Source organism: Chaetodon trifascialis, chromosome 11 (genome assembly GCF_039877785.1).
Source record: "Chaetodon trifascialis isolate fChaTrf1 chromosome 11, fChaTrf1.hap1, whole genome shotgun sequence".
NCBI classification, from domain to species: Eukaryota; Metazoa; Chordata; class Actinopteri; order Chaetodontiformes; family Chaetodontidae; genus Chaetodon; species Chaetodon trifascialis.
The window spans coordinates 8288596-8313748 of NC_092066.1; the positions used below are offsets into that span (position 1 = coordinate 8288596).

The 25153-nt window shown below is 41.6% G+C and overlaps 4 protein-coding genes across 8 annotated transcripts in view; 1 reads left to right on the forward strand and 3 right to left on the reverse strand.

The window, feature by feature from the left end:
• Nucleotides 1–1513, forward strand: part of myripa (myosin VIIA and Rab interacting protein a) — a 25447-nt gene extending 23934 nt beyond the window's left edge. For 3 of the 5 annotated variants that reach the window (XM_070974356.1, XM_070974360.1, XM_070974358.1), the window contains one exon: nucleotides 77–1512. In XM_070974356.1, coding sequence (XP_070830457.1) covers nucleotides 77–93 — 17 coding nt within the window. In that variant the 3' untranslated portion in view covers nucleotides 94–1512. Of the gene's footprint in view, nucleotides 1–76 lie in introns of all 5 variants that reach the window. The other 2 variants (XM_070974357.1, XM_070974361.1) reach the window with 1 other exon arrangement.
• Nucleotides 1194–9090, reverse strand: plxdc2a (plexin domain containing 2a). The gene is made up of 13 exons (XM_070974025.1): nucleotides 8970–9090; nucleotides 6921–7141; nucleotides 6332–6475; nucleotides 5981–6050; nucleotides 5175–5297; nucleotides 4939–5057; nucleotides 4765–4864; nucleotides 4548–4643; nucleotides 4186–4267; nucleotides 3621–3681; nucleotides 3282–3507; nucleotides 2236–2441; nucleotides 1194–1591 (listed from the first exon to the last, which is right to left on the reverse strand). The coding sequence occupies exons 1-13, from the start codon at nucleotides 9088–9090 to the stop codon at nucleotides 1376–1378; spliced, it is 1785 nt and encodes a 594-aa protein (XP_070830126.1). The 3' UTR covers nucleotides 1194–1375.
• Nucleotides 9091–11187: 2097 nt separating this feature from the next.
• Nucleotides 11188–14507, reverse strand: LOC139339385 (uncharacterized). Its single transcript, XM_070974976.1, has 4 exons — nucleotides 14170–14507; nucleotides 14030–14077; nucleotides 13275–13387; nucleotides 11188–12113 (listed from the first exon to the last, which is right to left on the reverse strand). The coding sequence occupies exons 1-4, from the start codon at nucleotides 14204–14206 to the stop codon at nucleotides 11988–11990; spliced, it is 324 nt and encodes a 107-aa protein (XP_070831077.1). The 5' UTR covers nucleotides 14207–14507; the 3' UTR covers nucleotides 11188–11987.
• Nucleotides 14508–16944: 2437 nt separating this feature from the next.
• On the reverse strand, nucleotides 16945–24502 carry LOC139338773 (MAM and LDL-receptor class A domain-containing protein 1-like). Its single transcript, XM_070974034.1, has 15 exons — nucleotides 24411–24502; nucleotides 24051–24210; nucleotides 22922–23036; nucleotides 22663–22806; nucleotides 21779–21966; nucleotides 21248–21413; nucleotides 20410–20628; nucleotides 19616–19794; nucleotides 19263–19500; nucleotides 18210–18369; nucleotides 18020–18134; nucleotides 17670–17790; nucleotides 17377–17473; nucleotides 17212–17284; nucleotides 16945–17137 (listed from the first exon to the last, which is right to left on the reverse strand). Exons 1-15 carry the CDS (start codon nucleotides 24500–24502, stop codon nucleotides 17036–17038), a joined length of 2169 nt encoding a protein of 722 aa, XP_070830135.1. The 3' UTR covers nucleotides 16945–17035.
• Nucleotides 24503–25153: the final 651 nt, after the last annotated feature.

A 25153-nucleotide genomic window follows, 5' to 3' on the forward strand; every position in this document is an offset into this window, starting at 1 on the left:
CCTAAGATCACGTTGTTATTGGATTACAAATTAATGTGTCATTTCCTTCCGTTCACTTTGCTCAATTCACCCTCAGAAGACAAGGACACCTGAATCACTGACCCTGGACCTCTGCAGCACCGAAACACAGCAGTGCCTTGATCCCGTCACTGCAGCCTACAGGCCAGTCTGATCTATTCAGAGACCGTTTGCCTTAATCTCATTTTAAACTAAACACGCCTCAAATAAGACAGACACTTATACTCTGTGTGTATTTGGTGTAGTTGTGCTGTGCGTCACTGATAACGCAGGAAACTGTTGATTCTTGTGTCGTTTTATTGAAATGTGCAGTAGATCAAACTACTTTATTATTAGATTGATGACCAACAGTTTTGAAGAAGTATCAGCATAGAGGAGCCGGTTAACTCTCAGCTCACTAAAATCACTTAACATTTGAGTTTTAAGACTTTTTTAGATTTCCAAAAAGTGAGATAAAACTGATGTCACGCAGAATGTGTATGAAAATATCCTAAAGTTTTAATTATAACATTTTTATAGGCTTCACTTTATCATTAGTCGTCCATTTAACTTGATGAATAAAACTCTATAGTGTGACTGTAAAGACTGAAAAGACACTAAAATGATCAGCACGGCACTGTTTTAACAGTTATATCATCAATATACAGATTACACAAACGTGGGAACAATTACAGCATGTTAGAAAAGTGTTGCAAGACTGTATCATATCAAAAATAGACTATTTTTCCATGGTTATGGATGTTTGTAATGTTGTAGTGTACATATCTGTACAGCAATCAGTAAATAAGCTGTTTTCTGCCTTTATTTGAAGTTCAGAAAATAAAGTAAAAGTCAGACATTTGCTTCACTGTTAAACTGTTCTTCTCTGAGATAAACACTGTGCACCCTGTTTGCCCCGCAGATGAAGGCGGGTGTAATGGTGAGGAATTTAGTCTGTATTTTTGAGATGAGGAAATAACACCCGAATATGACATTCCTCCTTGTGAAGAAGGTGTGGGAACAACACATAACAGCTCTGGAAAGTAACAGCTGTCTTTGAGAGAAATGGTCTGAAAACAAACATTCGGCAGCTTCGCCTCTCGCTCTTTGTGACGCAGCAGTAAACACGAACACGTGACCTGAGCAACGGAAAAACAAGTTTTATCTTCTTTCCCCCGGTTATGCATTAAAAGAGTCCAATGGCTCACCGAGCAAAAGCAAACGACTCGAACCCAAAATATTCTGTAGTTACAATCTCCTCACAGAGGTTTCAGTGCTCAAATTCTTAAAATGGACTCGAGCAACAGCTGAATGGAAACAAAAGTCTCACGTGAAGAACCAGCTCTGTCCCACAGCCTTCTGGGATATGCAGTTTTGGTCAGGAGCTCTCGGAGACTAGGAAACGCTCCCTCTGATCAGGAACTATGAATCCTTCTTTCTGTTCACTCTCTCTTCTGTCTGACATGACAAAAGACTGCTTGGGGTCGATGACCACCATGCTGTCTTTGTCCTGACCAGGAGCCTCCACCTCGGCGTAAGAGGGGCGACTGGAGCCCCGCCTGAACTTCATGACTGGCCAGCGGGTTGGCCGCCGCTGAGGAGGGAAGGGGTTGGGGGGGTGGGGATGAAAGAAAATGAACACATGAGAGCGTCTGTTGAGGGAGAAACTGCATAAAATATTGAGAAAATGTGTGTTTGTATGAGATGTGCGTCTGGACTGCTGGAAATTAATAAACATTAATGCCCCTCGTCAATAACATGGATTTGGGATAGACATTACCACAAACACGTGTTCTGAGAGGAATCACTGTTCAGAGCAGAGAGAAAGTTGTTCTAAGTTGTGGTTAATCAAAAATTAGATAGAAAAGGTGTTTAAAATGTTTCCAGATCAAACAATGTGCACATGGATGGAGGATGGATGACAGGATTTGGGTAACACCAGTGGGCCGGGGTGTACGGGTTAAGACCCAAAATTGGTGCCATGACGGTTGAGACACCAGAATTGATTAGAAATCATTCTGTGAGATGAGTATTCATGCCAGATGTCATGGTAACCTCAGAGTAGTCGTCAAGACATCTAACTCTAGATTTAAATGTCTTTGTGCCCTAATTTCATCTGTCTGCATTTTGATTTAAAGTACGTGGAGAAATGAACCCGAACCAAGAAGCTGGGAAGTCCACATTAAAAACACACAGTGTGCCTTAGAGAACAGGTGCACAGCAGCTGGGGTCACTGACCTCCATGAAGAAGAGGCTGGCGCTGGAGGTCGGGTGGTTGTACATGTAGACAGACATAAGGACGGCTGCTGCCATGATGATCATCACCATGACGATGCCTGTCAGTAAACCAATCTGCAGCCGCTCGCCACTCTTTCCTGCGGTCTCCTCGTCTCCTGCTGTGCAGATGGGACGATGGACTCTCAGTGATAGCACAAATGTAAACACTGTGGTAATCACATAAAGATCACACAGTGGCTTTAAGGGCTACATGCTGCTGTTTGTTAACACACCATTAAAAGGAGCAGTAAGACTGCTGACTGTTGAGTCTAAGTCCCAGGTCACAAAATCCCGACTCTTTGGGCTGGCAGCTCACAAACCCAAAGCGTTTTCAAATAGTATTTTATGACCTGGGAATGAGACTCATCCTGACGACCAGAAACGACCCGAAAACTTCAAAAATGATAAGAAGACGCAGGTGGAAGGCAGGGTCTCAGCAGATACAGACACGATCAAAATGTTCAGAACATCCAAAAATGTTCTCATAATTCAAGAAGACATTCTGAGATTAACTTTGGGACTTAAAGGATTTCTTATTTTCTAATAAAAATCAAGTACTCTTCCATTGAGCTAAGGCAACATTTCAGCCCATAAACAATAGCCACGACAGTCAAAAATAACAACCCTCCCTATTCTGTCCCAGTCAGTGATAAACATACATTAAGTCATCCTCCAGAAGCTGAGGACACTATGCAGTATTTAACATGGCGCTGTATACACTCAGCTATGAGCTCACAGAGGGCTGGGAAATAGCTGACCACTTGACCCTCTCTCTGTCAGACTTTACACAACACACAGGGCGTGTGTGCTATGCAACAAGTATTAATTCATGAGACAGTAATGACACCTGTCCTGAGCCATAATCTGTCCTAAATGAGAGACGACTTAACACTAAAGTCTAAACCTGAGATAAAAAAGGACCATATTTGCAAGTACTGCAGTTTTAGACAAATGACACGTGCACGTTTTGTTTACTACAGATGATCTGGAAACATGCGTGAGCCTACCGTCTGCAGGTTTGCTCGTAGGAGTCTGTAGAGTGGATATGAGTCTTCTGCTGGTGCTGCTGCCTGTTGAAGGGTTGGTGACAGTGGACGTCTTGCTGAGGAGGGCGGAGGTCAGGCTGGAGGCCCTCTGCTGCATTGTGGTTGCAGCAGGAGTGGTCGTACGTGTGAGGTGATGAGATGTGGCGTTTGTGGCGTCGGTCATTTGGAGACATCGGGGATCTCGTCTCTGGAAAAACAAACATCAGTAAACTTCTTCGTGCACAGACAGACACAAGCGGTGCTGAGTTCAAACAGGGTCAAACTTTCTGTAAGTTTCTGAAATGCAAAAACGATGACGACCTCCTCCGGGCAGCCGAGGTCAACCCAGTCTTGCCGGTTCCGATCAAAGCCACTCGAGCATCTGAGGAAGGAAGTAAATGTTAGTCTAAAAAGATTGGTTCATGTTCTTTTCAAATTTATCTTCATACAATATTCACATGGCACACAAACGTTTATCACTCGCTGTGATTGTTTTTCCTAAAGGAATTTCAATCCAAGTGACTGAAGACAAAACCACAAGTCCTCAATCTGCAACAATGCATCCAGTGGAGCTAAAGCAGGTGTCTTCCAAACTTTAATTACTTTAATTTTAGTGTGAAATTTTGTCCCAAAACAATCAGAAGTTTGAGAAGTTTCCACTGGTTTTTACTGGAGGAGGACAGTACATTTTGTCCCACCATAACAGACATGCAAATCACTTCTCAGTCAATCTGTTTGTAGCCTGTATGGACAGGAGGAGCAGTTACAGTGAGCAAAAAAAAAAAACGCTCTCTTTCAATAACAATAAGGGGATTAACAGTGGGCACATTTTTTCTGCGGCCCTGTCAGCGGGACAGTTTGTGCTCTCTGTGTATTTCCACTTCACCTTTGTAGCCGACTGCACCAGCTGCAGTTAAAGCCAATCTGAGAGGTGACACATGGACCACAGCTGGAGAACTGGAGACACGCTGAGAATAAAGAAAACAGGGAAGAATGAGGAGGAAGGGACGGCTTTGACTTCTGAAAACTGAACCTGAACGTGTTTTTATAGGCCGTCCTGCAGCAGAGCGAACATTCAACTGCCATTTTCAATATTAAATAACACATAAACATAACAAAAATATTTTTTAAAAAAATGCTCAGATCAGGCTACTAATGATCCAAATGTACATGAGAATTTCTGTGCAAACTGCATGCTTTGTCATCTTGGCAGCACATCTTTGTAGACTTAAATTAGGATTAACTTACTGGGGAGAGGCAGCATCTCCACAGCTGTAGAATTGGAGATTTTGGACTTGAGGATGTCGACTTTGTGATACTCATAAATGGTTCTCCTCCGAACATCTGGAGCACGTCAGAAAGGACATGATGTTATGAATTACTAGTGAGATAAAGTGTCTTGGTTGATATGTTCCTGATTTTAAAGGCTTTAAGTTAAGTTTTATACACCAAATGTGCCACTCACTGGGGATCTGCTCTATCTCATGAAGCACCACGAAAGCATCCGACAAGCCCACTTTGACTGGATGATTCTCCGCACTGATGTCACTGATGTCTATAGGAACCTATGGGGAAAAAGCTGTGTCAGTAGACAAGTCTCACATCAACAGAAGAACACGAGGAAGAGAAGAAATGTCACCTCTTTGTAAGAAAAGACGATGCGTCCGTCGCTGTGCAGAACAGTCTGGAAGGTGAAGGGTCCAAGACTGATGTTGTCCTGCAGGTGAATCCGGTTCCACTGAACCACCAGTGCACTGCCTTCACGGCAGACACAGAAAAACACAACCATGCACATATATTTAGCGGAAATCTTCTACAGCAGAACCACAAGCAAGAAGCCTTATTGGCAGATTTCTCCTGCTCTGTCTCTCTTACCATTATCAAAGTAAAAAACAGTCGAGTTTTTGGACAGACTGGGGTCAAAATTTGCCATCAGGGGGGCGATGTACTGAGTGGCTGTGAGCATTCGGTGAATTATGTCTCCAGTGTAAATGAAACCTGTGAGAGAAAATGTGCACAGGTTGCCATTAGTCATTTGTATGCAATGCAGAGAGACATTCACAAGTGATGGGACAAAGGGCCCGTCTCGCCTACCCCACGCACATCTTTTCATGTCGTATGTCTGCAGATTAATGTAGTTCTTACACAGCCTCATCTTCACCTTCTTTTTCTCAAGATGGTTGGAATATAAATCTTTCTAAATCCCACAGTGGAGAAATGTGCAGTGTTACAGCAGCAAACGGGATAGTGTGATAGTAAGAAGTATCAGTAAGGAAAGAAGCAGGATATGACACATAAGTGAACTATATAATGAGACAAAATTGAAACTTGAATTCATCAGTTTTGATGTGTGTGGTCTAGCAGTGTTGACTGTAAAGTTTGACACTTATAGATATTACAGCACATGCAAAAAAAATTACAGAAACATCACAGGAAGCCTGTGATGCAGGTTATAGCCTCATAAAGTAATGCTTTTCTGAGGTCAAATATATTTAAGTTGCTTTGCCAACACAAATTTTTAAGTATGAACTGTGCAGTTGTACATAAATATAACACTAAATCATTTTGTGTGCAGCTCTATACCATATAGACTTGTAGCTCAAATGAAGACAGAGAGAGGCTTCATAACTCTGAGCTCACACCTTCTGGAGAGAAGACATTGTGTGTAGTTTAAGACTTGCCTCCAGTTGCCACTGTGATCTCTTTTAGTACGTGTCCGTAGAAAGGGAAGTCGAAGGACAGGGTCACTCTCTGGAGACGAAGAAAGGCAAAGTGCAACATCAACTGTATGTTAAAGATGGTCTGAAGACCCAAGAAGCACTTTTTGTCAGAATCCTTCACTGTGTAAAATACTTAGAATAAGATCCTGAGACCAATGTCTAAATAATTTGGACATCAAAGCCTTGTATGTATTTTTTCATTCAGGAGAGTCAAAGTAAACACACAAATGAAAAATGGATTCTTCTACATGAGGCATTCAGAAGCATGAAATAGTGATTGTTCCATTTAATTCACACAGGCTGATTTCATACCTCAGCTTGTCTGTGGGCGCTGGACAAGAAGCCACAGACCTTCCACTCATCCTCTTCCATCTCATCGACATTCACCCACAGCTCTTTACCGGCTGTGTCTCCAGGACTGTAGATCTTAGATGTGTAGTAGGCGTGATCGATGTCCTGTCCAACAATGTAAGGTTGAAATGCTTTAAGCATACATTCATAAGTATTAGGAAAATGTGAAGTGGAACTAAATGAATGTGTCGGGATAGTGAAAGGTGTGCTTTTGACAGGTGTTAGAAGTAAAACAGACAGACAGAGCTCATCAAGGAAACACGGCGGTCAAACCGCAGTCAAGAAATAATGTTTCGTGGCTAGTTTCCCCAATAAATAAAATTCCTGTTCCAAAGAGGGAAACATTCAAGAAACACTGCATTTAATATTTCCATTTGTCTAATCTTTATCTTTCTTGGGTTTTTCTTGCTTATCATGTCTACATATCTAACAAAAAACCCCAAAATGTCTTAAATTCAAATCTCATAACCATGACCTGCAGCAAAACTGCAACTAATATCAGCAGATCGAAACAATGTTCATCCATCATCTCAGCTGTAATTAACTTTACCATAATCTGTGTAGAATTGTCGTGCCCCTCCTCCATCAGCAGGTCTACATCAGACTCTTCTGGTTGGTGCTGGTCTCTGTAGTGGCCCCTCTTATCTGCAGCCCAGCCAGGCAGCCCAGACCTGGCTGCCCACCTCCTCTCCCTGGGTTTGCTGTTCCCTGTGACGGCATACGACCTTCCCTCTGATGGAGACAGCTCCTGTGTGTCAGTCCGGTGCACTCCTGAGGAATCAGAGGGAAATAAGCCATTGATGTTCTGATCTGAGCTCATACTGCCAAAGACGCACACTTCTTAGAACAAATGTACTTACAATTATGCAATTATGATTAAAAAAAGCATGTTTTTATGGCCAACATTATATTGTTGTGTTGCAACTTCAGCAGTTTGTGTAAATAGCCAAACACTGGCATGGACACTGGTACTGTAACACTGGTAAGAATAAAATAAAGAAATAACAAAACAAGGCAACCACTGTTGGAACACAAATAAGCACAGACAACTGTCTGAGTAGTCCAGAAACTAATTCAATAAAATGTAATCATACTGTCACATGAAACCAATAAGAGAAAAACAGAGAAACGCAGCCCATAACTAAATCTGACAAGTCAGCATTCCCACCCACAACTGGATAAATCCAGAGGTTTTCACTCCTGAAAAATTTTGAATAATTTATCAATCAACAATGCCACATATTTGAATATTTCACTCAGTATTAGGCATCATATAGCTTCAATGAAGAGCTTGAAAAAAACTGACACATGAAATATGACAGTGACTTTGTGCAATAAGATTTTTAACAACTTTGAAGCTACTTAAGTTAAAATAGGAGAAAATGTGTTTTAAGGGTATTCCATGTGAAGAATGCCTCCCTGAACATCTCAAACAGTAAACAAACCCCTACATCTTCTTCTAATATGCAGCAGGACATAAACAATTCCCCAGCGAGCGCCATGTGGAAAACATGTGTGGTCACTCTGGCATTCTGCACTTCCAGTGACAACAGTCAGTCCCAACTTTTCTCTTCACAGCAGAGGGTGAAAGCATGCTTCACATTCTTCACACCAGCAGGTCCGGGACCAGGCATGTGAGGCCAGCAGCAGTGGGTATTGTGTCTATATTTCTGTCACATGGTAGTCCTGTGGCTGCAGAGGCCTGATCACCCTCCACCAGTGTCTGAGTACCTTGTGGGCAGCATGCTGACGTGAAATAATCTGCAGTAGCAGTGCAGATGTCAAGAAGACAGAGGTAACAAAGAGTAATGAGTGTAGTGACTCCTGCCTCTTAGGGGATGTTTCCATATGTTAAAATGTCTGTAGATCAGCAAAAGTCAGATTTATCATACCTTTCAGTACAGCTCAGCAGCTGCTGTAGCAGCATGGTCCACCGTTTGAACCAAATGTTCCACAGAAAATAGAAAACAACAGACACTGGCAGAAACAAGGTTGAACACAGCTACTTCAGCAATACACCTGAGTCTGTTTACACCTGACATGTCTCTGCTAGCTCTAAATCAAGACTCTCCGCCTGCTGGTCGAAGCTGGAAACACAAATCAGCACAGGTACATGATGATCTATGGTATGAGAGGTTAAAGGGACAATTATGAATAATTGAAATAATAGACCAAATAATGTTAGTATATACACATTTAATTGTGCATGAAATATAATGATAATAAGATAATAAGAATGATAATAAGGATAAGACTAAAAAATAAAAAAAATAAAAAATGATGCTCTGCAGCAACAAACTGACACAGTAACAAAATGACAGGAGCTAATTAAAGCTAACATATAGCTACGTTAACAAGTGTATTGACTTTTATATAACAAGACTGAAATATTAAATAACTAAATAATAAACCATTACTGTAAATCCTACTACTTTCCAATGTACACTACCTTAATATAAATTACTGCATGATATGAAAGCTAGCTTCGACACCAAAGTGCAAACTGACCTTCAGCTCCGCGCGTTAGCCTAATGTTAGCTTACAATGATCCGCGAGGCAAACCGTTATTTGCGTATTTAGTTTAATTTTGAAGACTTACCAGAAACTGATTTCAGCTTCGTGAAGCTCAGTTGAAACTGGAAAACAATGACCATCCCTGTGATGAGATTCACTGTCTTTGTCAGGGTCATCGCCATCCTTCCTCTCAGCTCATAGCGCATCTTCAATGAGTTTCAGAGTGAAATTCATGAACTGGCGCAAAGTGAGTTTGCGCCAGTGAACGGACACTCCAACGTCTCACTGTCGCTGCTAAAACAAAAAGTATATGACACAAACACACACACAAAAAATTATCCGATGCAAACCGAACTATTTTTGTGGTGTAATATAAAGTTTCTCATTATGTTAAATATCGATGCTAAACTTCAAATGGTCCGCACAACATCCGTGCGCTACTTTACTCTCCTCAAGAATGAAGCCCTGTTCCTGAGGAGAGACCGTACCCGTGGAAACGCTGCCTTCATGTGCTGTCGTAATTGTTGTATTACTATAATTTTTCTATACTTTTGCGCAATTTAATTTATGATAACACATTTTTCTAAGTTTTTCATAAGTACGCAAAAATCTTAATTTGTAAATAATCCAAAGATGTCCAATTACTGGGGAAATTAAATATTTCAAGTATACTATACTATAGGTCAAGTATAAGTACATCAAATTTATAAAATTTGTGCTTAAGTACAGTAGTCGAAAAAATTTACCAGCTGCAACACCTAAGTGATGGCCACATTAATGCATCAAAATACAATACAAAACTTATAATACATTAATATACATTATTTGGAAATGTTCTGCATAATGCACTTGTACTTTTGGTACTGCGAGCACATTATTATGAAAACACTTTACTTTAATAAAGTTTACGTAATTAAAAGACCAAAGCACTTGTTCCATCACTGATTAAAGCTTAGTATTCGGCGATCCTTTCGTTGTACTGAATACGGCGCTGTGAAAATTACTAGGAGTAAGTGAAGGCAGCAGTTTACGTCCCTGATGTAATTCTGACTTTTGCCACCAGATGGCCACAGTCACACTAAACCTATGAAAATGGACATTTAAAGCCAGCACCATTTGATTACATAATCTATTTCCGGAGTATAACTAGAGCTTTGTTTTTGAGTTTTGTGTAGCAATTTTGATTTCGGTGTGCATAAATAAATATTTAATAATCGGGGTACTTGAGAATAATTTACTTCTTAGAATTCATTCAGAAATCTATGGTTGTTTTTTCCCCTAAGTTTTTAATTCCTACATTTTGCTTATCAGTGTTCAGTGCACTGTAATTTGCACTTTACTCAGCTATATTTATTTAGCAGCTTTAGTTAAAAGTTAATACACAGCATAACTTAACAAATTGAGCTGATTAATAGACTAACAAAATTAATGGGTAGCTTTTCTGCTATTTGTTTCATGTCATCATTTATGCAAAGCAAAGCCAAACTTTTTATGGTCCCAGTTTTTGAAATGTGAGGATTTGCTGCTTTTTCTTAATTAGTTTGAATTTATTTTTAATGATCCTAAAGTTTGGAAAACTGGCTGGACAGGACAAGCATTGTGAAGGTGTTACTCAGGGTTCTGGGTTATTGTACTAATACCACACTGTGAATATACTCAATTACAATCTTGCATTGAAAATGTTATGTAATCAATCGCGAAAACATTCAGGAGATTGATCCAGAAGGAAAATAATCATTAAATGCGTTTACCTCCACCTCCAGCAGCTGCGACTGTAAAATGCTGATTAGTACAGGAGTAACAAAAATCTAATGATTCAACAGTCAAAGGGGCCGTTTTAACTGCACTGAGTGCCTTAATCTTAAATAATTGGGTATATTGTTTACACTTCCGTGCTTTGAGTAATACTTTGGATGCAGGACTTTTTCTTGTGTGTCATCTTTAACTGGTGCAGATGACTCAGAGCAGAATCCAGTTTGACAATACTGTGTACATGTACACAACACTAAGGCAGACATGGTGGTCTCTTCATGGCAAATACTGAAAGTCATGAACCAGCCACTCTGCCATGATCTTAACAAGCCAAAACATTTAGCTGCTTTCATGCCTTACAAACCTGTAGCACTGCGTGGAAAGAGAAAAGTTTTATTATTGTGAAGATAACCAAACGTGAAAGTGCTGAGGACGATTTGTGTTTACAGACATTTGTTCAGGGTGAATCTACACGTCTTAATATGTAAAGCTGTCTGTTATCACAACCACTTGTTCAGAAATCTAAATCATGACAATGAACAACACATAAATATTTTATACTTTCTTTTAATGCAAGAATGCAATACCCACGGGTAGGACAATTTCAAAAGGATGAAAATGTATGAAAAAAAACATTACCAATCTGTGAAGCACGAGGCCATAAAGCAAGGACACCTGAGGTCCTTAACTTGTGACAAAAAGACAAAGAGTATAAATGGATGGGATTAAAAATCTGTTCCTCACACGATAAATGGCACACGAGCAGGGATGAAAATTAAATCATAAGACATTATTGTTCCCAAAGATATGAAGTGTTTTAAAGTTGTGTCAAAGTTTCAAGCTGTCAACTCAATGCACCCACTGAAGGGATACATTTAGCCAAGAAAACACAAATAAGCGCTTCATTAAAAGGTGTTTCGTGCGCATTTTTAACATTTAGAATCATTACCTCTACTTTTGAGAGACCAGGATACACACTGATGGACGAATTAGCTGCTTGCAGATTTCACGCCACTGTTTCGGTTTTGGTGGCAATTCTTTTAGATTGTTTTATGGCACAAAAAAAGAGTCAAAGATTTATCAAACAAATGTAAGAATACAGGCCGCATGTATCCAAGAGGATTTAAGGATTTTTGCTTTTGAATCAAGATGTTATCTTAACACCAACAATACCACTGGCATTAGCATGGCCTCGTGTGTTTGTCTCAGTCTCAGTCGTAGCAAGACATCGGAAATCTTTCTACAGTCATTTAACGGTGTTTATAAATGCTACAGACAGCACCTTTAATTAAACAGTTATTTGTGTCAAAGATGTGGGTGGAATAAGAAACTCTGAAGAACAACCCTCAACTCAGCAGCTCAGCAGCTCCACTTCAAAGATGAGAGTGGAATTTGCTGGGATGATAGGTGGGAATCCTTTACTGCCGTAGGCGTAGTCTGGCGAGCAGGTCAACTTGGCCAACTCGCCAACGCTCATCTGTGGAGGTGAAGAATGAGTTAAAAATACATTTTTTTTATACTGACCGGCTGCTGTGTGTTTTTGCACTGCTGTTAAAGGAGTACTCCAGTGAGTTCAAGTCATGGTGTATTGAAAGAAAAAGAACTACCAATATCAATACAACAAGCTGAAATATCCCAACGGTTAGATCTGAAGACAGGTACACAGCATACGAATTTCAACTCAGACCAAGCTGAGATAACCTTGGTGACATCATCACGGGATATTTGTCCAGACTTTGGAAAGCTCCCACGGAGCCACAGAAAAAAATTACATAACTGTTTTCACAGTAGAGCTGGGTGATGAAAGTCAAGGAGATGATAGTTTATATATGATTTTATCAGTGGTTAGCTACCAGCACTGTAACACTGTTTCCCAACGACGTGAGCGCTGCCAGCTGTCTGCAGTCATCAGGCTGATGTCAGGAACACACTAACAGCAGATCAATGAAAGGGATGATTATTCTGCTCCATCTGTGCTAGGGCTCCAACTAATGATTATTTTTAACTGTCAATTACTCTGTGAATTATTTTCTTGATTAACTGATTAGTTGTTTGGTCAATAAAAAGGTCAGAAAATGGTGAAATACGGATCAGAGTTTGTCCACAACCCTGACATTCAGTTTAATGTCATAGAGAGTGAATAATCCAGAATATATTCACATATAAGACGCTGGAATCAACAAATTCTTACTTTTCCCCCCCGATGAAACTGATTCAATGATTGTCAAAGTAGTTAGCTGTTAATCTAACATCTCACAACTAATCGATAAATCACTGCAGCTCTATATAAAAACAGAGATATCTAAAAAGGGGTTGTGTTACTGACAGTCCAACGCTGTGCAGGGTAACGTGTGTTTTATACACAGCCATGATGGCCTTGCAGGCGGGGCAGCAGTTAATCATCCTAGCTCAATCGTTTTGCACATGAAGACCAAAAAGCACGAGACTTAACAGCAACACCCAATAGCATTTTAGCCCAGAAATATTTTGTCTAAAAAGGTGAATCATCCCAAATTAAGATGCTAAAAATAGCCATGTCCAGCCCTATTTCACAGGCTGATTACTAAACCCCAAGATGAGGAAACTCCTCTTGATGTGTAAAATCGGTATGGTAGCCCATTAAAGTTCTTCTCCGTACCTGAGCTACACCTTCATCCCAAGCACGAATGACTTGGCCGGCTCCAATCTTGAACTTGAAGGGCTCTCCCCGTTTCCTGGAGGAGTCGAACGGTTGTCCATTGGTCAACGTGCCTGTTCAACAACACAAACAAAATGGTGTTAGCGACCCTTGACCACATCATTTTTCCACAAGTGTTAAGTGTGTTTTTGAAGCACTTTAACACCGTGTGAACGGGGACTACACACGTTAGCCAGTGCTCACAATTTGGCAGTAACACGATGCCGCCCCGACGGCTATTCATTGAATGCCAAGCTAACGCTATAGCTATAGAACGGTTAGCTTGACTTAGCTTAGCACAAAGAACAGAAATCAGAGAAAACTGCTAGCCTCGCTATTTGTTTTAGAAGGAACTGAACAATCGAGATATAACGTCTTAATTGGTGAGCATCAGGAGTGCCGGTAATCTGACTGACTGTTCAATTTGGAGAGTCAGATCAGCCGTTTTCTCCGTTTCCCGTCTTTGCGCTACACTAAGATAACATTACTGCATATCTTCATGATACCACATACGCTCCAGACTGGCGTCGATCATCTCGCTCTCGAGAGCGAATGCGCTATTTCACAAATGAGAAACGACACAATTTCCTTTAGATGCAAATCAAAATCGACAACGAGTTTATATTTGAGCGAGCAGTCGTTTACTTTTTAGGTTAAATGGAAGTGGATGAATTAAATAACGTAACCTTTGACCAGTCTGCAATGAAATGTCTTACCAACGTAGTGCACGGTGACGTTCTGTCCTTTCTGCGGAAATGTCTTTCCTGAAAAGGGAAACACGTTGGTTATAAACGAATAAACCTTTAAAATGCAATATTATAAACCTAACGAGTCACCCGAATGATAAAAACCGTACCATCTCCGGGCCTTAAGGTCTCAACTTCGACTCCCATTGTTCTTTCCGAGCAGTCTTCTCTCACACACTCGCTTCCTGCGGCACGAGCGCTCTGTGTGCTTGCGTGTTTGGCGACATGCGACGTGATTGGCTCGCTTTGAGAGGAACATATCTAACATGGCAGGGAGGGCTTGTCGAGCTGAAAGCCGTGTCTGTCTTTTGTCTGCTTGTGTGGTGTGGCTGTGTATGAGCGTGTGGGTGCTTGCGTAAAAGTGGAAAACGTGAGTCAGAAATGAAAAATAGTTTTTCTTTAACGGCCAATGCAACTAAAATAAACAGTACGGTAAGGCGTGTTGAACGGAGAGGAGTCGTGGAACTGAGTTACCAGAGCGAGAAAGTGGGGAGGGGACTCAAAAAGTATGAATTAGAAGTTTGCTTTATCGACAGTTTGGAAATTTCACACTATCAGCATTTCCATTTTTTTAAGTAATATTATCGGTTATTTATATGGTTTGACAGAATTTTTCATGTATCTAAATCATCAGCACAGCCTCCGAGGACCCCACCCCCCTCCAAAAGGTGCACATGGTTCCGTCCGCTCCCACTGCAGGAAGTGATGCAGCTAAACTAAATAGTTGTTTATTGTCTGTGATGTATGGTTGTCAGTCATGTTCTCAAAATAACATAACACATTTCATTTATTGAGCATAAGAGAGCACAGAGTAGAGAGACGTTATTCTTGTAACATTAATTATATGTTTTAACAGCTTCTTAATTATGAGAAAGGGACATAGCGCCAGTGAAGACTACATTGGAGAATTTGGACTTACAGTATAAACACCCGACTTATAGGCTTTTTTTATAGACTTATTACTTTGTATACTGACAATGTACATTGTGGGTCATTGTTGCTTTTTATATACGCCTATTTTTTCTACATAATAGTTCTGTGTTTATTTTTTATCTGCCTTTGATCAACTGTTGACCTTAAATCTACTAGTACATAAAGAGCAACTGTGTGCACACATACAGTTGTAACTGTTTTTTCTTTGTGATTATTCAAAGTAGAGTTTTTCTCAATAGTTGCATGAAACAAGCAGCGTGAAGTTGTCGCTTTGTGCTCTGGGTAACAGTGATGGGCATTTCTCAACACTTTCTGCAGTTTTACAAACCAAACGATCAATCGATCAATCAAAAAAATCAGCAGGCTAATCCGGAATGTTAATAATTATTGTCATAAATAATTCTTTAAAAGTAGTTCCACCTCAGCCAACTTCAACAGTTAAATACTGCTTACACACGACTGTGCGAGTTATAATAATCTAATCATATACAGAAGCATCCAAATTACAAGGGCCATTGAATACTTTCATGTTTGATACTTACTTAGGACTTTTACTTGTAATGAAGTGTTTTTAGTTAGCCACTTACAATGCAGTCCTGAGATCTCTCCCCAGGCAGCTGAACAGCCATTCACACCAGGACTTACACGACCCTATTGACACATGTGATGGGCAGGTGGGTCAACAACCCACCCATTCTCACCCATCAACATCTATTGCGCCATGAACACCATGACTCATGTGACCCTAACATCGCACATGATGCTGGGCAGAGCTGTGATCCTGCAAGAGGACACATGGCTGGGACTCCTCACCAGTCAGTTAGAACTGAACAAGCCTTTTGGATTAGAGGCCAAACACCTTCTGCTGAGACTGGTTCAAGAAGTACTCAGATCCTTTCCTTAAGCAAGTGTAACAATACTACAATGTAAAAATAAGAATTCCTTTATTCGTCGCAATTGTTACACACAACATGCAGAGTTGAGGGGGAAACTGCACACGCCATGCATTTGTGAAATTCTTTCCCGCTTTCTGAGCCATCCATGGTCAGTCCTTCCTCCACGGCAGACCAGGAGCAGTGGGCTGCCAGTCGACCGGCACCCGGGGATCCAGCTCTCCTTTGTCACCATTAGTCAGGTGGTGATCTTCTTGCATGTTTCTAGTGGGGGTATTTTTATGGAGGATACCCCAGGTGAACACGGGGAGAACATGCAAACTCCACACAGAAAGGCCCTTATTTTTCTTCGAGCAGCAGGGACCAAGGGCATGGTGGAGGACACGCCCCCGGCGTCCACAGCAGGATTAGAACCGGGGACCTTCTAGCTGTGAGGCGACAGTGTTACCACCGAGGCACCGTGCCACCTAAAATACTCCATTATATGTAAAAGTCCTGAAAAATTTTATACATACATTTAAAATTGCATTCTTAAAACCATTTTTAAGAAGTTTTACACATTCTGGCCCTGGAAATGAAAAGTGAAAAAGAATAATTCAAAAATAGTAAAATAATTGAGGATTTGAAGCTTTATCCGAACATATGTACGTTTGTACTTCTGTGATAGCCTCTCCTGCAGTCACTATTGGTCATTTACTGTGAAGAAAAACATCATGATTGCTGCAATTTCAATAAATGAGACAAAATAAATTATTTCTATGATTAAAGCTGTAAATAATACATTATGCATGACTAAGCACTTTTAATCTTTGCACCGTCAAAACATACAACAGGAAAAAACTGTCATCTTTATAATGTACAGTTTCTTAAAACAAAAACTAAAAACTTCAGGCAAAAATGATTTACTCAGAATCTGGCGACTAAAATGGAGACTAAATCAGCAAATGGAGATCTGGTCCTGCTGGTTACACATCGCCAACAACATAAAACAACTTACTGCAGAGTATTTGTTCAATTCCATTTTATAAAAATGAGCTTTCATTTTCAAAGTAATCATCATTTCATCTTCTGAATAACCATCTAAATGGAAATCGAATGCATCCAAGAACACAGGCATAATTTAAAATTTGGCTGTGGTTTTTAATCTGGACTACGCTTCAGATGAGGCCACGGCAGTGTCAGTGTCATGCTGCGACGGATCATACAGAACGCCGAAGAAGGAAAAGTCAGACTCAGTCCCATGTGAGATGCCCTGGGAGGAAACAAATATTCTCATCACCTGTACTGTGTGAAGGTTGGACAAGACAAGAAATCCTGGTTACTTACAGCTACTCTGTCGAAGAGGTCAAGCCCAGAGTTCTGGTCAACTGCGCCGTCATTTAAAGTTGTCTGCCGAGTCCTAAGACACACAGGCAGACAACATCAATCAGCATTAGTCAGTGTTCTTATGTACATTATGTCAATTATTTATGTATTTAAACAACTGTGTACATTGTACTGCACCTCCTGTTCAGCATAAAGAGGAAGATGGAGATGATGACTCCAGCCAGCAGAGTCAGACCAACTGCCAGACCTACGGACATCATGTCTACAGACACAAAGAAACATGATGAGAGCACAACATGTGACGTCAATTCATTCGCAACATGCCTCTCTTAGAGCAAACATGTCTTACTTATACTGAAGCTTAAAAAGAAGGAATTTTTGGACCAAATGGAAATTATCACTACACTAAAAAATAACTGTCGGCTCGGCTGAATCCGCTAAGGAAGGCTTCAGGTTACTGTTATGATCACCAGGGGGGTTAATGGAGGGCTCTGGGTAGCAGCTGCCGGGGAGGATGGTGATATCATCAAGAGCAACGTCGCCACCTGTATTCATCCCCCTCTGATACACAAACACAAACTGTGAAAAAGAAAGGAGAGTTCAGATTCAGTAAACACAGCTGTTCCCGGTTAATGTGTTAATAAAAGGTATTTATGCACTATAATATGTTGCCTTTTATGTGAATGACACTTACTCTAAATTAACTTTATGTAGCTGTTGTCTGAATTTGTATTTTTTCATATTTTATCAGAAAGGTCCAGGATGTTAAAGCTTGTTCTGATGAAATCTTTCATAAGCTCATTATTACCCAGAAGGATTCGTTATGTTGAACGGGCACAGTGGCTTCCTGCCACTTGTCTCCCTTGTTTCCAGTCTCAAGCCACTTCAGAGTCCCTTCCTCGTTGCCCCCAGAATGCATTTTTCTATGAGACAGCGTTATCAGAGTGCGGTTCATATTTAATATTGCTGCTCCTGCTCAGACATTAGAGGTTAGTTACCTGTTGTTCATATAAACTCTGAGAGCCCCGACATGGTTGCCATACATGTGGTACCAGAATGTCAGACAGTGACCTCTAGTGGACGGCTGGAACACATCACTGATCAGGAAGGATGTGTCTCCTGACTCACCCACGGAGCTGTCCACATACAGATAGTAACCTGGTGGAAACACGGCAAGATCACTCACAAATAATGAGAGAAAGAATTCCTCTATAAGGTCATGACTTGATATACTCGACCTCACTTCAAACAGATGTGTACAGCTGGTGTCTTGTACTTTTCTAACCTGCTACGTACAAACTCGGTCAGACTTGGTGGTGCTGGTGGTTTTAACTGCACCCAACATAAGATTCAGATCTGGTGAGGGTGATTTTTGATGCTTTGGTCTGGATCAAAGTGCCTGAGGGGCTGAGATCTGTCACAGCTGCAGTGGTGGAGGAAGTACTCAGATCCTTTAATTAAGTAAAAGTACCAATACCACATGTGAAAGCACTCTGGTACAAGTAAAAACCCTGCACTTGAACAAAAGTATTAAAGTATAATCAGGAAAATGTTCTTAAAAGCAAAAATGCTGAAAACTGAATACTTCAACTACCTCATGTCTCAGTCAGATTTAAGAAAACACCTCACATTATTTTAATGCAAACAACAAACAAAAAACAAACATGGCTGTCGTTAGTACTCACAGCTGTTAAGCTAGCATGTTAGCAGAGAGAAATTTTGGCTGCACTTTCTCTGCTACACTTATACGACTAACTCACTACAGCTTTAGCAGTGTATCTGCTTAGCCTTGGGGGAGACTCTGGTCATGCACAGTGAGTGCACAGGTAAAGTGTGCACAGGTAGGCAGGTACGCATCCCCGAACAGAACTGAATTTTGGTGAATAATACACATCTATACTGTAATAAAGCTGCTGGGAAACTCTGTTACTTTTCCCTTCAGCTGTGATGTACAATGGAGTTAGTGGCATGAAGTTCCTGCAGATTTTGATCCCACTGACGTCCATCCTGCTCAAAGCAGGAATCACAGACTTACACATCCGTAAGATTACCGTGTGCTGAGTTGGTGGTGTGGTCCACACTGGGTCCAGTGTTGGGGTTTGGTGAGGCTCCTCTGCCGCGGAGCCAGTCCTCCTGGTCCACTTCTCCTCCTAGGTTGCTCCAGCTACACATGTTGCTCTCAAAGTCACAGTGTCCGGGAAGAGGACACTGAGCGTCAGCCAGATGAACATCATCAAAAGCCATGTCTCCTTCCTGGGTGGGGCCAGACTTCACACCCTCCACCACGATCTGAAACACAAAGCGTATAGTCTCATTCTAGTCTTACCTTATCTTTCTATTTGAATGAAATTCTGATGTACCTTCAGAATGACTCTGGCTGCTGGGGAGGACCCTCATGACTCACCCTGTAAGGCTGAACCCGGGGCACAAGTGAAGCTTGAGCAAACCTCCACAGCCGACCCTGATCTCCCATCTGAGAGAAAATCAGAGTTTCCTTCCCGTCTTCACTCTGCTGGTAAACATTCAGCATCCCCACGTCTTTGCCATACATGTGGTACCACAGCTGTACACAAGCTCCTTTGCCTGAACAGCAAGAAAAAGTAAATGAAATGTGACTCCATGACTGATGTCAGATCAGAGGGAATATCCTGCAACACGGCAGCAACTTCCATCCATCCATTTTCTATGCCACTTATCCCTTTTGGGGTCGCGGGAGCCTATCTCGGCTGTCAATGGGCGGGAGGCGGGGTACACCCTGGACCAGTCGCAGGGCACATACGCACAACCATTCACACTCACACCTAGGGGCAATTTAGAGTCACCAATCAACCTAATGAGCATGTTTTTGGTCTGTGGGAGGAAGCCGGAGTACCCGGGGAGAACCCACGCATGCATGGGAAGAACATGCAAACTTCACATAGAAAGGCCCGACCCGGGAATCGAACCGGCGACCTTCTTGCTGTGAGGCACGCGCACTACCTGCTGCACCACCGTGCAGCCCACCCATCAGCAACTTGATATATATTTTCCAAAATGTATCGTTTAAGTCATTTTTCTGCATTTGGTACTTTTATCTTAAATACTTTAAGTACATTTTCCTGATTATACTTACATACTCTTGCAGACAAGAGTGCAGTAGAACCATATCAGAGCCAATATATGGCAGCATAATACACAGCTTGTAGATCTCTGCCTCACCTGCAGGGTACAGCGGTGAAGACATCCGAGCTGTCTGGCCGGCGCGGTCAGCAGCAGAGGAGGACAGGCAGTAGTAATGACCTGTGGCTGTGTTGGTGGTGTGGTCGCTGTCTGGCCCAGTGTTGGGGTTGAGGGTGGAGCCTGACTGTCTGACCCAGTCGAAGTCATCGGTGGTCTGCTGCTCCCAGTTACAGCTGCCCTCCTCGAAGTCACACAAGTCTGCAACACAATGTGTTGAAATCATTAAAAAAGTATGTATACATTTAGCAAATGTGTTCGTGTCAAACAGGAGGAAATTGTGCATTTATTCAGGACTATTTTCAGCCGCAGATTTGGTGCACTGGGGAGTATTTACAGCAGCAGTATTCTTCATAATGAAGGAATATGTCTCCCAGTTCAACATTCAATATGTTTTGGACAACAGCGGCGATCTGTGGCACAGAGGATTAACATATATCCAGCTTTGGCTTCACCAACAATACTTTTGTTACTGTGATCAATTCATCGGTGGTTTTGGACTCTTCGTGGGATCGTTAACAATAAGAAAAACACAATGAATGACATTATTTAAATTCCACAGTAAGGTCAAACCTTGTAGGCAGACTTATCCTTCAAATGTGGGCCTACGTGTATCAAGACATCCACCTGAGATTTAATGTAAAGGAGGAAGATGTGGTTGAGAGGATATGATTCACTGGTGACAGACAGTAGTTCTTGAAAATGTGCCATGACTCTCTCTTTTCTGGTCAGTCTTTTACTTGCAAAATGACTACATACTGAATCACCGCAACAAGTTAAACACTTTTTTTCAGATTTTCTCCAGTTTCAGTCTTATTACCAGAGGCAGGACATGGTCCACTGGTGAGGGAGATGTCATCGATGGCTATGTCTCCAGCCTCTCCTCCCACTGTAGCCTCCAGAATCACTTGGTGGACTTTCTGCAAGGTCACATGGATCTGCACCAGCTGCCACTCATCCCCTTGATTTCCTGATTTTTGCCACACCTACAGGAAAGACAGGAGGCTGATTCACTTGTCACAATGAGGATGTGAGGATGTTTTTGCAACACAGTGGTATGCACTGAAACTGTGCAGCTTGCACTTGGTCTACAATGCATTGATGTTATTTTGCAATCGGCATTTCACAACTATGCGAAAAGTATAATAACAGAGAGAAAACCCAGTGGGAACCATCAGAAATATTTCTCAATCAACCTCAAAGCCGTTTTTCTAACACTGTAGTAAAGGGAAGTAATGTATCCAGAGTCAAACCCAATTATTCATGAAAAAATGTGTCCTTCTCTAACCTCCGGTCTCTCTTTGCTGGATAAAACAAACAATAAATTGAACTGGTTTCATGCATGTTTTACCGGTGTTTTCGTCAAGTGATCAGCTGTTTGCAGAATCATCCTCAAAGAGCCCATAGTGGCTCCAAACATGTGGTGCCAAAATGTGAAGCAGTATCCCTTTTCACCAGCAGATGGCAGCAGTGGGGACTTCAGCTGGGCCATATTTCCCTTTAGGCTTGGTGGGGAGCTCTTGATGTAAAGGTAATTCCCTGTGAAATAACAAAAACTCTAGTTTTAAACTTTTCTGGAGACTCACCCCTTAACACAAAGAAATGAGCACTTCCAACTCTTTGCCACAGACTGCGTCTGTCAATGAGCTGTGAGGAGTTCAGGCAAAGAGGGATTTTCATTTGTACACTTTTTAGGGGCCTGAAGAGGTGAGGCTGCAGTGTTTCACAGAAAAAGAAAAGAGGGAAAGTAGCATTTTGAACATAATTTCTTTGTGTTTCTGACCCTTGCAAGGGCTCCTTTGATTAACCTTGCAACCCCTTGGGGTGCCCCTGCCCCCAGGTTGGGAACCACAGCGATACAAAATTGTATTTATATTTTATTGTCAAAGTGTGGCTGATGTTTGTAATAACTTCACATTATCAATTTACAGTGAGACTGTGTGACTTTAAAGTAAGGAGTGTCACTGCTAAGGCCTTACTTGGTCTTGTACGACATTTTGACTGCGTCGGTTTTCTGTCTTTGTGGCTCTTCTCTACTTGTGCTACCGTGACTGTGTAATCTTCCAGTAATGGTCATTTGTGGTCACTTGTGTGGCCACAACTTTTCAAGTTACAAAAAGCTTGCTTTTAAGGAAAATTCCGAACACATACATTCATATACTTTCAGTATTAAATGTAATCCATAAGTCCACAACATTATACTTTCATTATAGGACAGTCTAGAATGAAAGTGACCTTTGCTGGTGGTGTGGTCTCCTGCAGGCCCGGTGTTGGGGGTTTCAGTGGGACCAGACCTGCTGAGCCAGTCCAACTCATCTTCAGCCCCCTGCACCCAAACACACAGAGGCTCTTCAAACGAGCAGTCACAGGCAGACAGAGCTGAGGAGGGAAAAACAATTTCATAATTAGCCAAGTCTCCTCCCAAACGCTCCCTGCTGCAGGTTTTACCAAAGCCGACAAAGTTCACACATTACGTTGATGAAAACTTATTTACCTGGTGGCTGGTAGGAATTTTCACAGTTCAGAAAAGAGATATCATCCACAGCAACAACATCATCTCCAGCAGCAGCGTCCATCTGAGTCCCTTTACTCAAACCGCTGAACCAAACCTAAGAACAGAAATGATTACATTGACACTTTTGAAGGATTCGTGTCTAAATTCTACCTTGATCAAGGTTATAATGTTCAGCGTTTGGTGAAGTTTGCAGCACCCTTGAACTGTTTTGTGCTCCACAGACTGGTGTTTCAAATATTTAGAATTAGTGTCTATATTCTTTTAGAAATAAGACTTGTATTAGTCAAAACTGGACTCTTCTGAGTCCACTCTTAAACCCCCTGGATGCAGTCTATCATTCTGCACTCAGCATCATAACTGGGGATGGCTTGAGAGCGGATCAATGTTCACTATAAGAAAGTTGGGTGGCAGTTGTTAGCAGTCAGAAGAGAGCAGCACTGCATTCTGTTTATCTATAAGGCATGTCTTGGCAAACTGCCTGAGTATCTTTCATGTCTTCTGAAGCATAAATCAAGTTTGCACTACACCATTTGGTCCTGGATCACCACGTCAGTACTGATCAGTTTAAATCTCTTGTGATAGACAGGGCAGTGTGTGAATGTATGTGTTTTTTCAATTGATGCTATCTCTCATGTTGTTGTCCTTGGCCTATTTGTTGTGAATTTTGATTTTTTGTATACCTCCGCTGCTTTATATGGATTGTAATTTAGTTTTTATTGTTTTATATGTACAGTCATTTTTAGATGTATGTTTTATGTGTTGTTATCTGGGATTCACTGCAAAAGAGAACTTGCTCTCATTGTAACTTACGCCTGTGCTGGAACTATTTCAGCTGGTGCAACCTTTAACAAGTTAGTAGTCTGTCTAAAGTTACAAATGAAATGCAAACTAGGTTACGTCTGAACTTACAGTAGGCACAGCTGGTGCAACCCAGTGCTGGTGCTGTGAAAACCACGTCATTGTTATATAACAGAACCACACAGTGAGCCCTCTTGCTCTCTATGGAAGCTTCTGTCATAATGTTTCTATACTCATTTAGTCAGTCACTGTACTGTAGGTCCCTTCCACTAAGATTAAAATGTATTTGTTCAACTGCTCGAGCATGCACCTTATAAGGCTGCTGGTGTAGGCCTATAGGCAGATGCTCTGGGGTCCAATGGGAGACAGTGTTGTGACTGCGTGACCACAGGATTGCTTCACTCCCCTCAGCTTGCTGCATAAGCACTCTGAGTGACCCAGCACTCTCTGCACTGATGTGGAAGTGAAACCTGCATTGAGGACAGAAGGAAGGAAGAAGGGGAGAGTGTTGGATTGGGAAGAGAGTTGCATGGTAGAAAGACAGAGGCGGCGCGGAGCATTGAGCAATTCATATCTAAAATATTCAACTCTGTATCAAAACAGATATTTGACAGAGATTCAGGATGATAATAAGAGAAATGTGGGCATCAGTGTCATGGTTATCACTTACAGAATCTGGCAGTAAGGGGATGAAGGGGGGAGTGGGGGACTCTGGAGTTGGGCCTCACTCTGTGTGGACCCCTGACTGAAGTTCACCCTCATGTAGTAGCCTGAGAACAAAGGAAAACAAGCTAAATCAACAACTCTTAAAAATGCTGATTCAACTGCTGAGAGGAGAGTGTAGTTAGGATGATTTTGGGGTCATGCTGCCTCTTGAATTCTGGGGATCTATAAAATCAATAAACCACTCCATCAGTGAAAAGCCATTAAAGTCACCTGTGTGTGTAGTGTGATCAGTGGGCGGCTCGGTGTTGTTACTGGCTTTCTGTCTCTGCCACCTGCTCCGTCCATCGCTGGTGTCAGTCCACTGGCACTGGCTACTCTCAAACGTGCACGGACCTGAAAGTTTAAGGCAACACGTGGGTAATACAGCTGGGAAAAAAGGGAGGTGAATACTGGTTCCTGTATCACATGTTTTTGAGAAAAGTGTTGTGACATTTTCAAGTGAACGATTGAACTTTGAATATAATTTGACCTCTCTGAGGGTGAACCTGAAATTTAACAGTTATCTAACACAGCAGTAATATTTGTACAAACTGAAGTTGAGCAGCATTGTGCAATCCACCATCATGTCTGTACTTCACTACGGAGATATCCCTGCACTCTGATGCTGCTCATTGCACTGTAAAACAATGTGATGCTTTGAGGTCAGCACTGCGCCGTGCCTCATCACAGCAGATAAATACTGTACTC

What these genes read in the sequence shown, in the direction of transcription:
- LOC139338773 (XM_070974034.1), bottom strand. Translation starts at nt 24,502, where the DNA reads ATGAGGGTGAACTTCAGTCAGGGGTCCACACAGAGTGAGGCCCAACTC. An exon ending in TCCCCTTACTGCCAGATTCT is followed by an intron (nt 24,211 to 24,410) that starts GTAAGTGATAAC and finishes TCCTCAATGCAG; the next exon opens with GTTTCACTTCCACATCAGTG. An exon ending in CCCCCCTGGTGATCATAACA is followed by an intron (nt 17,474 to 17,669) that starts GTAACCTGAAGC and finishes TTGTGTCTGTAG; the next exon opens with ACATGATGTCCGTAGGTCTG.
- LOC139339385 (XM_070974976.1), bottom strand. Translation starts at nt 14,206, where the DNA reads ATGGGAGTCGAAGTTGAGACCTTAAGGCCCGGAGATG. An exon ending in GACCTTAAGGCCCGGAGATG is followed by an intron (nt 14,078 to 14,169) that starts GTACGGTTTTTA and finishes TTCCCTTTTCAG; the next exon opens with GAAAGACATTTCCGCAGAAA. An exon ending in GGGATGAAGGTGTAGCTCAG is followed by an intron (nt 12,114 to 13,274) that starts GTACGGAGAAGA and finishes TCACCTCCACAG; the next exon opens with ATGAGCGTTGGCGAGTTGGC.
- plxdc2a (XM_070974025.1), bottom strand. Translation starts at nt 9,090, where the DNA reads ATGCGCTATGAGCTGAGAGGAAGGATGGCGATGACCCTGACAAAGACA. An exon ending in TGAGATAGAGCAGATCCCCA is followed by an intron (nt 4,644 to 4,764) that starts GTGAGTGGCACA and finishes GACGTGCTCCAG; the next exon opens with ATGTTCGGAGGAGAACCATT. An exon ending in TGGTGCAGTCGGCTACAAAG is followed by an intron (nt 3,682 to 4,185) that starts GTGAAGTGGAAA and finishes TTCCTTCCTCAG; the next exon opens with ATGCTCGAGTGGCTTTGATC.